Source organism: Carcharhinus amblyrhynchos, unplaced genomic scaffold (genome assembly GCF_965287045.1).
Source record: "Carcharhinus amblyrhynchos unplaced genomic scaffold, sCarAmb.v2.hapA scaffold_51, whole genome shotgun sequence".
NCBI lineage: Eukaryota > Metazoa > Chordata > Chondrichthyes > Carcharhiniformes > Carcharhinidae > Carcharhinus > Carcharhinus amblyrhynchos.
In genome coordinates, this window is record NW_027649792.1 from 1,308,925 (window position 1) to 1,323,662 (window position 14,738).

The following is a 14,738-nucleotide window of genomic DNA, read 5'->3' on the forward strand; positions in this document are numbered from 1 at the left end:
GCCCTCATCCACGTCCGCAAAGGTCACATATCTGTTTCTTTCATCATTTGATGGACATGGGTGTCCCTGGCTGGCCAGCATTTATTGCATGTCCCTAGTTGCCCGTTGAGGGCATTGAGAGTCAACACCATTGATGTGGCTCTGGTGTCACATGTAGGCCAGACCAGGTAAGGTCGGCAGGTCTCATTCCTTAAAAGGACATTAGTGAACCAAACAGTTTTCTGGATTAATAGTCGAGTGAGAATACCATTCGTTCATCATCTACACTGAGACAAGCCCAAGGGCTGAGGCTCCTTCAACACTACCTCCTGGCTTCGTCACCAAGACTTGCTTGGAGTCACACTCTCCTGTCCCTGATCACTCACCAAATGTGATGTAGTTATTCTTTGGGATGTGAGCACCTCCTGAAACACAGTGTCTCGCTAACTCTCCGCTCCCTAGTGTGCCACAGCGTTCAAAGCTCAGACTCCACCTCATCAAATCTGAATTGGTCTTCCTCGAGCAACCAACATTTCCTACAGATGTGTACACAAGCAAACACAAATGGGATCGCAATCTCCCACATCATGCAAGTACAACACATTACCTGGACCTGCCTCTGTATTTTGTCTACTTTTTATATGTTTTTAATCTTGTTGTAATTTTCTACTTTAAGCTATGTTCTCAATAAACTTCACAGAAAGTATCCCACCAGCAAAGATCGAAATCTGCTTGAATCTGTAAGGATGGGAAAAGGGCATTTCTTTCATTCATTTTTGGGAAACAGAGTTCTCAGGATAGCCAGCATTTATTGCCCATCCCGAGTTGATGTTGGAGAGCGGTTGGGAGTTAAACACATTGCTGTGACTGTGGAGCCACATGTCGGCCAGACCAGGCAAGGACGGCAGATTTCCTTCCCTAAATGATATGAGTGAACCAGGTGAGTTTTCTCAACAATCAGCAATAATTTTATGGTCATCAGCAGATTTTTCATTCCAGATATTTTTTATTGAGTATGAATTTCACCAGCTACCATGTTGACATTCAAGCCTAGGTTCCCAATGCATTAAAAATATCGGGATCTTTCCTGATGCTATGACATCAGCAAGGAGCTGCTCAGAAAATTCCCGCAGTGTTCCTTCCGAGGACTGACTCACCAATCAGCTGCTTCCATTGGTCCCACAACATTTTCTGAACATTTAATGTCTAGCCGACACCTGCTCACACTGTACCTGATGGTAAGGCAGTAATTGACACAAGACAGAGCAATACATCTCCAGCCACTTCCCTAAACTCCCACACTTACCCCAACTCTCAGAGTTTCACTCTTTGTAGCTTGCACTCTGTGGGCAGATTTAACAGGCCCAGCTCGGAAGTTTATATTTGTGCATGAACCTGTTTGAAGCCATTGCACCCCTTCCCATCGAGGTCTGAGTAACTGCCGAGGGCTCATCCCCAGTTTCCCTTGCTGAGAGGGCAATTAAGTGTCCTGATCATGTAAGGGCGACAGATTTCCTTCCCTGGGAAATTGGTTAACCGGATAAAACCTGTTTGAATAAGTTTAAAGCACTTTTGTAGCAAGAACTTACCTTGTGGAACTGTTTAAATCATTTCAAAGCATTTTTGCGGGCTTTTTGTATTTACCGCTTTAAGAATTCTAAGGGCGTGGATTGCAGGGAGTTGAGGGGGAGCAGGCTTTAAAACAGCGCCAGGTTTAAAAGGACACCTGGTGTAGACAGCGGGCAACGTCGGAGCAGACAGCGGAGTGAGTGGGAAGCAGAGTGAGCTATTAGGGCTTTGGATCAAAAGGGCTTGGGAGAAAAAGGACCAGGTAAGTTCGTGTGGAAATTTTCAATGCTACTACTGTGAATAATGGAGGGGCATGTGCGCCGTACTTACGCAAAGATATTTTGGCCTTGGAGGGAGTGCAGAGGAGGTTTACTAGGCTGATACCGGAGTTGAGGGGGTTGAACTATGAGGAGAGGCTGAATAAACTAGGCTTGTACTCGTTAGAATTTAGAAGAATGAGGGGAGATCTCATTGAAACATATAAGATGATGAATGGGATGGATAGGATAGAGGTGGAGAGACTCTTCCCGCTCAGAAAGGACAGTAGGACTAGGGGGCACAGCCTCAAGATAAAGGGGGGGGGGCGGTTTAAAACGGAGTTGAGGAGGAACTTCTTCACTCAAAGGGTGGTGAATCTCTGGAATTCTCTGCCCGTTGAAGTGGTGGAGGCTGCCTCGCTAAATATTTTTAAGACGCGGGTTGATGGGTTTTTGATAAGCGAGGGGATTAAAGGTTATGGGGAGAGGGCGGGAATGTGGAACTGAGCCACGACAGATCAGCCATGATCTTATTGAATGGTGGGGCAGGCTCGAAGGGCTGGATGGCCTACTCCTGCCCTTATTTCTTATGTTCTTATGTTCTTATGTTTTCTGAACTCCAGATATAATTATTTTAATCCCACCATCTGCCGTGATGAGATTGGAACCCGTGTGCCCAAAACGTTAGCTGAGTTTCTGTATTAATATTCTCGTGATAAAACTATCAGTCCAACTTTATAAGACCCTTGTCAGGCCTCATTTGGAGTACTGTGCGCAGTTCTGGCCGCCTCACTATGGGAAGGACGTAAAAGCTATTGAAAGGGTACAGAGGAGATTTACAAGGATGTTGCCTGGATTGGGAGGCATGCCTTATGAAGATAGGCTGAGGGAGCTGGGACTCTTCTCCCTGGAGAGACGAAGGTTGAGAGGCGACCTGATAAAGCTTTACAAAATGTTGAGAGGAATAGATAGGGTGGATTCTCAGAGGCTATTCCGGGTTGAAATGGTCGCTACGAGAGAACACAGATTTAAGGTGCGGGGAGGCAAGTACAGAAGTGATGTTAGGGGTAAGTTTTTCACTCAGAGGGTGGTGAGTGAATGGAATCGGCTGCCGTCAGTGATGGTGGAGGCGAACTCGCTGGGGTCTTTTAAAACACTCCTGGATGAGTATATGGAATTTAATGGGATTGGGGGTTATAGATAGGTCTATGGATTGCTAGGTATTGATGTGAGCGGCGCAACTCGTGGGCTGGAGGACCTGTTTGTGCTGTAGTGTTCTATGTTCTATGTTCTATGATACCCACATCCTGAGTATACAGACCCTGAGTTCCAGTAACCTCGATACACCATTAGTCTGCAGACCTCCCTGATTAGATAGCACTAACTGGCTCAATCAGGGAATTCATATTCCAATAGGTCCAACTGATGGTTATCATTAAAGTCATTAAATAAATCTCTCTGTCGCTTTCTGTCTTCCTGTGCATCTCTCTGTGTCTCTCTGTCTCTGTCTCTCTCTGTGTGTTGTTCTGTGTCTCTTATTGTCTCTCTGCATCTCCCTTTTTCTCTCCCTCTATACCCTCTTCTTCTGTCTCTCCTGCTCCCTTTTAATCTCACTCTCCTTGTCCCGCTCTGTCTCCATGTCCCACTCCCTCTCTGTCTCTGTCCCACTTTTCTTATCTCTCTCTCTCTCGCTCTATGCCTTTCACTGCCATTTGCTCTTGTTGTGTCCATTGTATGTGATAGGTCTCATTCTTTTCCATTTGTTCCCGTTCTCTCTGTTTCACTCTTCTCTGACTATTTATCTCTGCCTTCCTTTCTGTCTCCTGTTCCCTCTTCATTGCCCTTTTCCTTCCATATTACATCTTCCCATGTATGTCCTGTCTCCCTTTCTCATTCCCTGTCCATCAGCCCTGCCATTTCCCCCTCTATCCCTGTTTCTTTCGGTCTGAGAGAACCTCTCACTCTCTCTGTCCTTTATCTCTGTTTGTCTCTCTATGTCTGTCTGTTTGTTTCCCTCTACCTGTTGAAATCTATTTCAAATGCTGTCTCTCTTCATGTCTTTGTGCCCTTTCCTCCCTCTACCTATCTTTGTCTCTCTATCACTCTCACTGTTGCTTTCACTGCTCTCTCTCTCTCTCTCTATCTGTTACTCTTTCTGTCTTTGTGAGGCTGTTTGTTGTTTACAGTTTGAATGTCCAATAGGAAGAGTCAGGGATCTTGTGGTTGCAGTTAGTTCTGAGGCTGTAATGAGATGAATAATTGCAGTAAAGGGATATTTGAGCAGAATTATTAGCTGCTGTCTGAAATGAGTCTGTGTCACAGCATAAATGGCAGTGTTTGTACAGCAACTCAAGAGTTTCAGCATGAAACCCAATTCCAGAACAAAATAATCTATCACTACCGACTTATATCCCAAATAATCCATCCGATTCCATATTGAATAAACCATTAATATTGACCATAACAGAATGAAATTGGCTGAGATAACAAACAGTAAAATGATGGATTTCCTTCGACTCTCCATCTCTGGGTCTCTGGAATTCTCCCCACTGTTGTGACACCGGAGTCTCCTGCGGGCTCTGCTGCTCACTAAAATGTGTCGGACAGTGAAAGCATTGAGCAGCAGAATCAGGACGAATGGGACACACGGTGTTAAAATGAAGTGGAGGAACTCGATTGTACTCCAGATGACAGATTTCATAACATCCCATGCGACAGCACAAAACCAGGGGTTGTTCACCAGCTGATATCCATTTAAAAACATAAAATACCAGAAAATGTTCTTTAAACAGCTCAGCACCGTCACTGTTCCCAGAACCACAGACGCCGATTTCTTGCTGCAATATTTACTTTTCAGCTTGGGGCAGCAAATGGCCACAAATCGATCAAAGGTGAAAGTGACGGTGAACCAGACAGAGCAGTCAGTGGCTGCATAAAGCAGGACGGCGTGGATGTTACACACAGGAACCAACACCAGGAAATAAAACTTTTCCCAATAAACAATGGGAATGTGTCTCAATGTCAGGTCGAGGATAACGACCAGTAGATCCCCCACCGACATGGCCACCAGGTAACTAGTAACACATTTGGACAGACCACAGTTTCTGTTTGTCAGTGTCACAATTGTGATTATGTTCACTGTTAGGAAGGAAGATTAAGATTAAAATTAGACATCATTCAGGGGAAGATGTGACCATTTAGACTGAGGATAGGTGAAAATAAAAACAATGTCCACACATACAAAATAACTTTTTTTAAAAAATCCAGCTCGTCTTTTGGAGTGTAAGGGGAAAGAGGAGCATCCAGAAGAAACCCACACAGACATGGGGAGAAGCTCCAAACTCCGCACAATAAATGACCCAAACCAGGAATTGAACCCAGGTCCCGGACGCTGTGAGTCGGCAGTGCTAACCACAGTGTCCCAATGCTGCACCATGGCGACAACACAATGGTATACATTTGGGAGAGAGTTTTCAGAGGAGTTCACAACACTGATCCTCACTCAGCTACATGTAAATAGCCCTTCTCCCTTGTGGGGGATTTGGAGGGTAAGAAGGCTGAGGGAGTAAACCCTGACAGAAATCCCTGTAGATGGTAATCAGTCAGACAGCTTACTGACAACCCCTGCAGCAGAACTGGTACCAAACAGTGCTGGTTCACCCTTGCCTCTGACTCATACTAACAGTTGACAGAGGGAGATCCCGATGCCTTGACAGCACAGAATCTCTATTATATTTACCCTGGGCTGTACCCTGGAGAGGAGACCACAGCATTGTTGCCAAATTAGTACAACACAGGAAGAAATGGTAATTTCACACTCGGTTGGCACAGGACACAACTGCCAGGGTTTGCTTTCAAGTGTTTGAGAAAACTTCAGTGTTCAGTGAATAGTGACCGTCCATAATTCCCAGTGGGTTTGCTGCTGCCCCACTGTGGTCTACTGGGCCAGTGAAGGTCAGTGAGTCCTCTCTTGGCAGGAAGGTTGACAATCTGTGCACCTGGTAAGAAAAACTCAACAAAGGCCATTACCAAAGAAAAACCAAGTAGCCTGCCACAATGACAATCATCCAGTGAGAATGATATCCAATAATATGAAAGAAATCAAAAGGTTTGTCATGGCACGAATCAATTCCAGCCTCCCAGATTGCCTTGATCCACTACAGTTCATCTACCTCCTCAACAGGTCCACACACACCATCTCCCTGGCCCAACAGTCAACCCTGTAACACAGACTCAGGTTTATCAACTACAGCTCAACGTTCAACACCATTATTCTGACTAAACTCACGTCCAAATCCGTGGCCTGGGACTCGGCTTCTGCCTCTGCAGTTGGATCCTGAACTTCTAACCCACAAACAGCAATAAATAAGGAGAGGCAACAACACCTCTTCCACAATCATCCTCAACAGCAGTGCCCGGCAAGATAGTGTCCTCAGCCCCTTACTGTGTTCTTTATACGCCGATGACTCAATTTACACGTTTTCTGATGACCCCAACGTAGTGGGTCGAATCCCAAACAATGATGAGACTGAGAACAGGGAAGAGTTGGAGAATCTGGTGAACTGTTGTGACCACAATCATCTTTTCCTCAATGTCAACAAAGCAAATCGACTTCAGGAGGTATCATGGAGTACATGCCCCTATCTACATCAATGGGTTGAAGTTGAAATGGCCTACAGCTTCAATTTTCAGGGTTCAGATCACCAGTAACTTTTTGTGTCCTTCCATGATGACACTATAGTTAAGAAAGCCCACGAATGCCTCTATCTTCTCAGAGGACTAAGGACATTTGGCAGGTCAGCTACGACTCTCACCCAATTTTACAGATGCATCATAGATAATATTGTAGCTTGGTGTGGCTCATGCTCTGTCCCAGACTGCAACAAACTTCAAACTTGGTGAATGCAGACCAGTCTATCACTCAAATCAAACTCCCACTTATTAACTCTGTCTAAGCTTCTCGCTGCCGCACAAAAACAGCCAGCATAGTTAGGGAATAATGCACCATGGATATATACTCATCCCACTAGTTCCATTAGAGATTAAAAAAAGCATGCCAACCAACTCATTGGAAAAACTACACTGCAGAAGGGGGCCATTGATCCATCGACAATCCTAGCCAGACCCTATCCCCGAAGTCCCACATATGTACCCTGCTAATCCCCCAACATACGTATCACGGGACGCTAATTGGTAATTTAGCATGGCCAATCAACCAAATGTTGGACTATGGGTGGGAATCGGAGCATCAGGAGGAAACTGACACAGAGAATTCCGCACAGACATTGATCCAAACTAGGAATTGAACTCATGTCCTTGGAGACATGAAACAGGAGTGCTAACTATGGTGCCACCATGCTGATGACTCAACAACAGCTTCTTCTTGCTGCCAGCAGGCGTTTGAATGGACCAATATGGCATTAAGTTGATCTTTTCCTCCACCCGAGCTATAACTGCATTACATTCTACACTCTCTTATACTCGAACCTTTGTCTGTAGAACATTCAACAAACAATCCTTTTCACCGTATACTAAGATATATGACAACAATAAGACAAATCAATTCAAATCAAACCAAACCAAATCAGTCTTTCACATCTCAAGCTGGAACATCAGCACGATGTGCCCTGGCCTTACCAATGAACTTACACAGATTGATGACGTGCACAGGATTGCTGTGATCGAGATAAATTTACAAGGGTCAATGTGACACTGGGGAGCTGCGAGAAACTGGACCTCCTCAATGTGAATGCTTTCCAGAGAAACACGACACATTCTTGTAACAGGAGAAATCCCAACAGGCAATGTGTGAGAATGGAGCTGGTTTCAAAGTAAACAAAAAATCATCACTGGTGATGATGGAATCCCGGGATCCCTGATGCTGTGAGGCAGCTGTGCTAAACATTGTGCTCTACTGCCATCCTACAAGGTGTCCTCGAGACATCCAAGATCACGCTCAAGACGGCATTATCACTATGTCCATGATTGGAAATCATGATGATTGGAAATCAACCTGAGGGACAGAATTAATCTCCACTTTGAGAGGTAAGGGTTGATGAATAATAGTCAGCATGGCTTTGTCAAGTAGAGATCATCTCTACAATTTGCTTGAATATATTTAGGAGGTGACTGCATAAGTAGATGAGGGAAGTGCAGTCGATGTTGTCTAAATGGACTTCAGAGAAGAATTCCCTCATGCGAGACTGAACAGGAACATAAAAGCTGATTGGATCGAGGGCAATTTGGTAAATTACATTCAAAATCGGCTGAGTGGCAGGAGGCAGAGGGTGATGGTTGAATGTTGCTTTTGTGACTGCAAGCCTGTGTCCAGTGGGATTACACATGGATCGATGCTGGGTCCATTGCTGTTTGTATTGTACATTGGTGGTCTCGACATGAATGCATGAGGTATGAGCAGAACTTTCACAGGCACCGACCACAATCCCACCCAGCCCTATCCCCATAAAAATCTTCATTTAGACAGACAGATTGGGGCGGCACTGTAGCACAGTGGTTAGCATTGCTGCTTCATAGCTCCAGGGTCCTGGACTTGATTCCCGGCTCAGGTCATTGTCTGTGAGGACTTTGCACATTCTCCTGGTGTCTGCGTGGGTTTCCTCCGGATGCTCCAGTTTCCTCCCACAGTCCAAAGGTGTGTGGGTTAGGTTGATTGGCCATGCTAAATTGACCGTGGTACCAAGGTTAGAGGATTAGTGGGTAAAATATGGAGGATATGGGGGTAGGGCCTGGGTGGGATTATGGTCAGTGCAGACTTGATGGGCCGAATGGCTTCTTTGTGTACTGTAGGGTTTCTATGATTTCTATGACTTGCAGCTGTGTTCCCCACCATGTACCAAACCTATGTGGTTGCAAATACACAATTCAGATACACAAGTGAGATCTTGCTGTAAACAATAAAAATGGATTCTGCAGCCTGCTGACTGGGTGGATGATAAGCAGTGAACTGCTATATGTTATATGTCGAGGGTAAAATGGATTCTGTCTCAATCTTTCACTCATGAAGTAATAGTGTTTGATGTCACATATCTATGAAAAGTCCCAGCACACAGAAGACATCCCAGCCCATGGGCCCTGAGACAATTGTCAGTGGCTGAAAGAAATAATAACTGGATACAGAGATTCAACAGAAACAAGAGCAGCAAACCGAGTACAGTAAATGACAGGGAAATCAACACAGTTAAACAGCCTTTCTAGCAAGAGAAACTGGACACAGGGGAGGGGACTTTACAGCCTCACTCTCCCCGAAGCTGCAAAATCCCTCCCGTGTTTAACAGACCCTCCCATGCTCTGCCCCTCGCCTGCTCCGAAACCCTGGCGGTCAGGCTGGTAAAATTCCAGCCAGGGACTTACCCGGAACACCAACAATAGCCAGGAGGGGATAGTAAAAGCATTGAATCACGTGCAGTAGATATCGAATCCGACCAAATAATGTTATCCATGAGCCATCTTCAGTAAACCAAGAAATCCAGTATGATAAACTCCTGTCCTTGGTTGGAACATCAAAATCCATTGTTCCCAGATTCTGATCCATTGTTGTAACATTCCAATTGATTGTTCCCAGATTCTGATCCATTGTGGAAACATTCCAATTGATTGTTCCCAGATTCAGATGCATCGCTGGGAGATTCCAATCCACTGCTCCCAGATTCTGATCTCTCCTCTCCCTCCCTCTCTCTTTCTCCACAGCCGCTGATCTCTGTTAGTTTGGAGTTCTCGCTCCCGCTGACTCAATGGGACAACACATTGAACAGAATCCCTTATTAATAGAAGAGGGAAACCCTCCAGGCAGACTAATTGGATCCATGGAGACTCACATCAATTACAGTCACTAAACAAACAGCTTCACTTCACCCCGTTCAATCCAACACTTTTTACACCCAAAGTAGAATATTTATAGCCTAGATGGGGTGTTGATGGTCAAGGAAATTTGGAAACAATGAAGGGTCAAACCATAACTCTTTCAATATTCATTCGATATTACAAAGTCCCTCTGCTCTGCTTCATTTTGAGAGAGATAGAATACAACAGCAGGGTACAACTGCTGAGGTTTTGTAAGACTTTGTTCAGACCACATTCCGAATATTGTCAGTACTTTTGGTTCGGTGAGGGGTTTTAGTTAAGTCGGGTAGCACGGTAGGTGCAAGGTTGGAGGACCGAAGGGTCTGTTCCAACGCTGTAATTTTCTTTCTTGGTCCTTTTCGGCCCCATATCTAAGGAAGAATGTGCTGGCCTTGGAGAGGGTCCAGAGGAGGTTCACAAGAATGGTCTGGTGAATAAAAGACTTGACGCACGAGGAGTGTCTGAGGACTTTGGGTCTGTACTTGATGGAGTTTGAAAGGATGAGGAGGGGGATATCAATGAAACTTACAGAATAACGATAGGCCTGGATAGAGTGGATGTGGGGAAGATGTTTCCAATAGTAGGAGAGACTCAGGCCCGAGGGCACAACCTCAGAGGAAACAACAACAGTCCACTCATTCGGTGGAGCGAGCAGAGTGATGGTTGCACAGAGTAAAGGTAAGCGATTACCTTTGTAAAGATTTTCGGGGGCTTTTTAACTGTAATTGCGCTTTAAAAGTTAGACAGGAAGTGGGCCGTGGGGCTTTGTGGGAAGGGATTTTTAGTACCGCGCGAAATATAAAAGGAGGATTGCTGTAGACAGCGGGCAGCGTCGGGAGCGGGCAGCAGAGTGAGCTGTAAGGGCTTTAGAACATCGAACATAGAACATTACAGCACAGAACAGGCCCTTCGGCCCACGATGTTGCGCCGACCAGTTAAAAAACAATGACCCTCTAACCTAAACCAATCCCTTTGGATCACAGGACTTGGGAGAAAAGGGCAAGGTACGTTTAAATTCTTAACTGTGCTTAGAATTCACTAGGAGACTGTGATGGAGGGACATGTGATGTGCTGTTTCTGTATGATGTGGGAGCTGGTGGACCCCAAGGTCCTTCCTAGTGACCGTGTCTGCAGTAAGTGCTGGTTTCTCGAAGAGCTCCAGCTCAAAGTAGACGAGCTGAACTCTGAGCTTCAGACACTGAGGCTCATCAGAGAGAGGGAGTGTAAACTGGATAATGGGGTACAATTGAGATTCACACCCCCTAGACTGGCTAACTCTGAGGGTCAGGAACAAGAGGGTGCTGCTGAGGGGAGGGAGGGTGAGAGGAAGGAGGGGGGAGTGGGGAGAAAGGAGGGGGGGACCCAAAGGCCTCGGCCTCTCAATCTGCACAGCACGTTTGAGGTTCTTGCTCCCAGTGTGGACAAGAATGAGGGCTGTAAGGTTGATGAGCAAACTGCCCATGGTACAGTGGTGCAGACACAGGACAAAGAGGAAGAAGTAAAGAGGAATGTAGTGGTAATTGGGGATAGTGTAGTTAGGGGCATAGACACTGCCCTTTGTCACAATGATAAAGAATACAGAAGGGTATGCTGTCTGCATGGTGCTCGGGTCCAGGATGTATCATCTGGGCTGCAGAGGAACTTGGAGTGGGAGGGTGAGAATCCAGTCGTTGTGGTACATGTGGGTACCAACGACATAGGAAAATTGGGACCTCAGGATCTGCAGAGGGAGTACTCAAAGCTGGGAATCAAATTAAAAAGCAGAACCGACAAGGTGGTTATCTCTGGATTACTACCTGAACCACGCGCAAATTGGCTCACGGTAAATAGGATTAAAGAGATGAATGGGTGGCTCAGGGATTGGTGTGGGAGGAATGGGTTTGAATTTATGGGGCATTGGCACCAGTATTGGGGCAGGTGGGTCCTGTTCAGATGGGATGTTCTTAGTCTGAAACGTACTGGGACCAGAGCCCTGGCAAATCGTATAACTAGGACTGTAGATAGGGCTTTAATCTAACTGGGGGGAGTGGGGGCGGGGGGATGGAAATTACAAAATCTAAAGTAAAGGAGAGGGTACGTGTGCAGGTAAATGTTGAGGATGTTCCACTAATAAAAGCAGTAGGGGGCATGAGAAAGGTTGGTCGCGTTTCTACAAATAAGGTTCAGATAAAGGCTGGTATAAAGACACTTTACCTGAATGCACGAAGCATTCGGAACAAAGTGAATGAGCTGGTGGTGCAGATCAGCACAAATGGATATGATCTGGTGGCCATTACAGAAACGTGGTTGCAGGGTGACAGGGACTGGGAGCTGAATATCCAGGGGTATCAGGTGTTTAGGAAGGGTAGACGGGAGGAAAAAGGGGGTGGGGTAGCTCTGCTGATTAAGGATAATATCAGGGCGATAGTAAGGGAAGATACAGGCTCCAAACAGCAAAACATGGAATTGTTGTGGGTGGAGATAAGGAACAGTAAGGGGAGAAGACGCTGGTGGGTGTGGTCTATAGGCCCCCAAATAAAACCTTTGAGGTGGGGTGGGCTATTAACAAGCAAATAATTGATGCGTGCAGAAATGGAGCGACGATAATTATGGGGGATTTCAATCTGCATATTGATTGGTTGACCCAAGTCGGGCGCGGTGGGCTTGAGGAAGAGTTCTTGGAATGCTGCCGGGATAGTTCCCTTGAACAGTGTGTGATGGAAACTACGAGGGAGCGAGCTATCTTAGATCTGTTACTGTGTAACGAGGCTGGTAGAATTAGGGATCTTCTTGTGAGGGATTCTCTTGGGACGAGTGATCATAGTATAGTTGAATTTCTGATGCAGATGGAGCATGAGAAAGTAGGATCCCGAACCTGTGTCCTCTGTTTGAACAGAGGGGAGTACAATAGGATGAGAGTGGAATTGGCGAATGTAGATTGGGGGCACAGAGTGGTTCGTAGGACGGCTGAGGAACAGTGAAGGATTTTTAAGGAGATCTTTTTCTGTACTCAGCAGAAATATGTTCCGATGGTAAAGAAGGGCTGTAGGAGAAGGGATAACCAGCTGTGGTTATCGAAGGAAATAAAGAAGAGTATTAAATTAAAAGCTGATGTGTCCTGAGTGGCTAAAAATAGTGGGTGATTGGAAGATTAGGAAAGATTTAAAAATCAACAAAGAATGACTAAGAAGGTGATAAAGAAAGGAAAGGTAGAGTATGAAGCTAAACTAGCACTAAATATAAAAAAGGACAGTAAAAGTTTTTACAAATATATAAAGAAGAAGAGGCTGGCTAGAGTGAATCTTGGACCCTTGGAGGATGAGAGGCGGGATTTAGCGGTGGGCGATGAGGAAACGGCAGAGGTTTGAATAAGTTTTTTGCCTCAGTCTTCACGGAGGAGGACACGAATAGTTTGCCGGATATTAAAGATGGAAGGATGGTAGGAGGTGAGGGCCTAAATGCGATTACTATCACTAGAGAGGTAGGGCTAGATAGACTAATGGGACTGAAGGTGGACAAGTCCCCAGGACCGGATGGAATGCATCCCAGGGTTCTGAAAGAAATGGCAGAGGTGATAGTGGATGCCTTAGTGATTATTTATCAAAATTCGCTGGACTCCGGGTAAGTGCCTGAATATTGGAAAACGGCTAATGTTACGCCGCTGTTTAAAAAAGATAGCAGACAAAAGGCAGGGAATTATAGGCCGTTTAGTTTATCGTCTGTAGTTGGACAAATGCGAGAATCCGTCATCAAAGAAGAAATAGCGAGGCGCCTGGAAAAGAATGGTTTGATCAAGCAGACGCAGCACGGATTTGTTAAGGGGAAGTCGTGTTTGACGAATTTATTGAATTTCTATGAGGATGTGGCTACTGCGGTAGACAGAGGGGAACTGGTGGATGTGGTGTTTTTAAATGTCCAAAAGGTGTTTGATAAGGTGCCTCACAAAAGGTTGCTACAGAAGGTTAGGGTGCATGGAGTTGGGGGTAAGGTGTTAGCATGGATAGAGGATTGGCTGTCTAATAGGAAGCAGAGAATTAGTATCAATGGGTGCTATTCTGGTTGGCAGTTGGTGACTAGTGGAGTGCCGCAGGGATCAGTGCTGGGGCCTCAGCTGTTTACCATTTATATAGACAATCTGGAGGAGGGAGCTGAGTGTAGGGTAACAAAATTTGCTGACGACACAAAGACGACTAGAAAAGCAAATTGCGGGGAGAGTGTGGAAAGTCTGCAGAGGGATCTGGATAGTCTGAGCGAGTGGGCGAGGACCTGGCAGTTGGAGTACAATGTTAGCAAGTGTGAGGTTATCCACTTTGGCAGAAATAATAGTAGGAGGGACTATTATTTAAAAGGTGAAAAGCTGCAGCATGCTACAGTGCAGAGGGACCTCGGGGTCCTTGTGCATGAGTCACAAAAACCCAGTTTGCAGGTGCAGCAGGTGGTCAGGAAGGCGAATGGGATGTTATCCTTTATAGCGAGGGGGATAGAATATAAAAGCAGGGAGGTCTTGCTGCAACTGTACAGGGCACTGGTGACACCGCAGCTGGAGTACTATGTGCAGTTTTGTATGCCACACTTGCGGAAGGATATTTTGGCCTTGGACGGAGTGCAGAGGAGGTTTACTAGGCTGATACCGGAGATGAGGGGGCTGGCCAATGAAGAGAGACTCAATAGACTGTGTCTGTACTCGTTGGAGTTTAGAAGGATGAGGGGGGATCTTTTAGAGACGTATAAGATAATGAAGGGGATGGATAGGGTAGAGGTAGAGAGATTCTTCCTGCTTACAAAGGACAGCAGGACTAGAGGGCACAGCCTCAAGATGAGTGGGGGGCAGTTTAGATCAGAGTTGAGGCAGAATTTCTTCACTCAAAGGGTGGTAAATATCTGGAATTCTCTGCCTGCTGAAGTAGTGGAGGCTGCCTCGCTAAATATATTTAAGTCACGGATGGATAGGTTTCTGATAGACAAGGGAATTAAGGGTAATGGGGAGAATGCGGGAAAGTGGAACTGATCCACTTCAGATCAGCCATGATCTTATTGAATGGCGGGGCAGGCTCGAAGGGCTAGATGGCCTACTCCTGCTCCTATTTCTTAAGT

General features: G+C 45.7%; 1 protein-coding gene across 1 annotated transcript; it reads right to left on the reverse strand.

The window, feature by feature from the left end:
- Positions 1 to 476: 476 nt before the first annotated feature.
- Positions 477 to 9,357, reverse strand: LOC145337511 (putative G-protein coupled receptor 139). Its single transcript, XM_080182301.1, has 3 exons — positions 9,177 to 9,357; positions 4,069 to 4,943; positions 477 to 515 (listed from the first exon to the last, which is right to left on the reverse strand). The coding sequence occupies exons 1-3, from the start codon at positions 9,355 to 9,357 to the stop codon at positions 477 to 479; spliced, it is 1,095 nt and encodes a 364-aa protein (XP_080038427.1).
- Between the last annotated feature and the right edge of the window lie 5,381 nt (positions 9,358 to 14,738).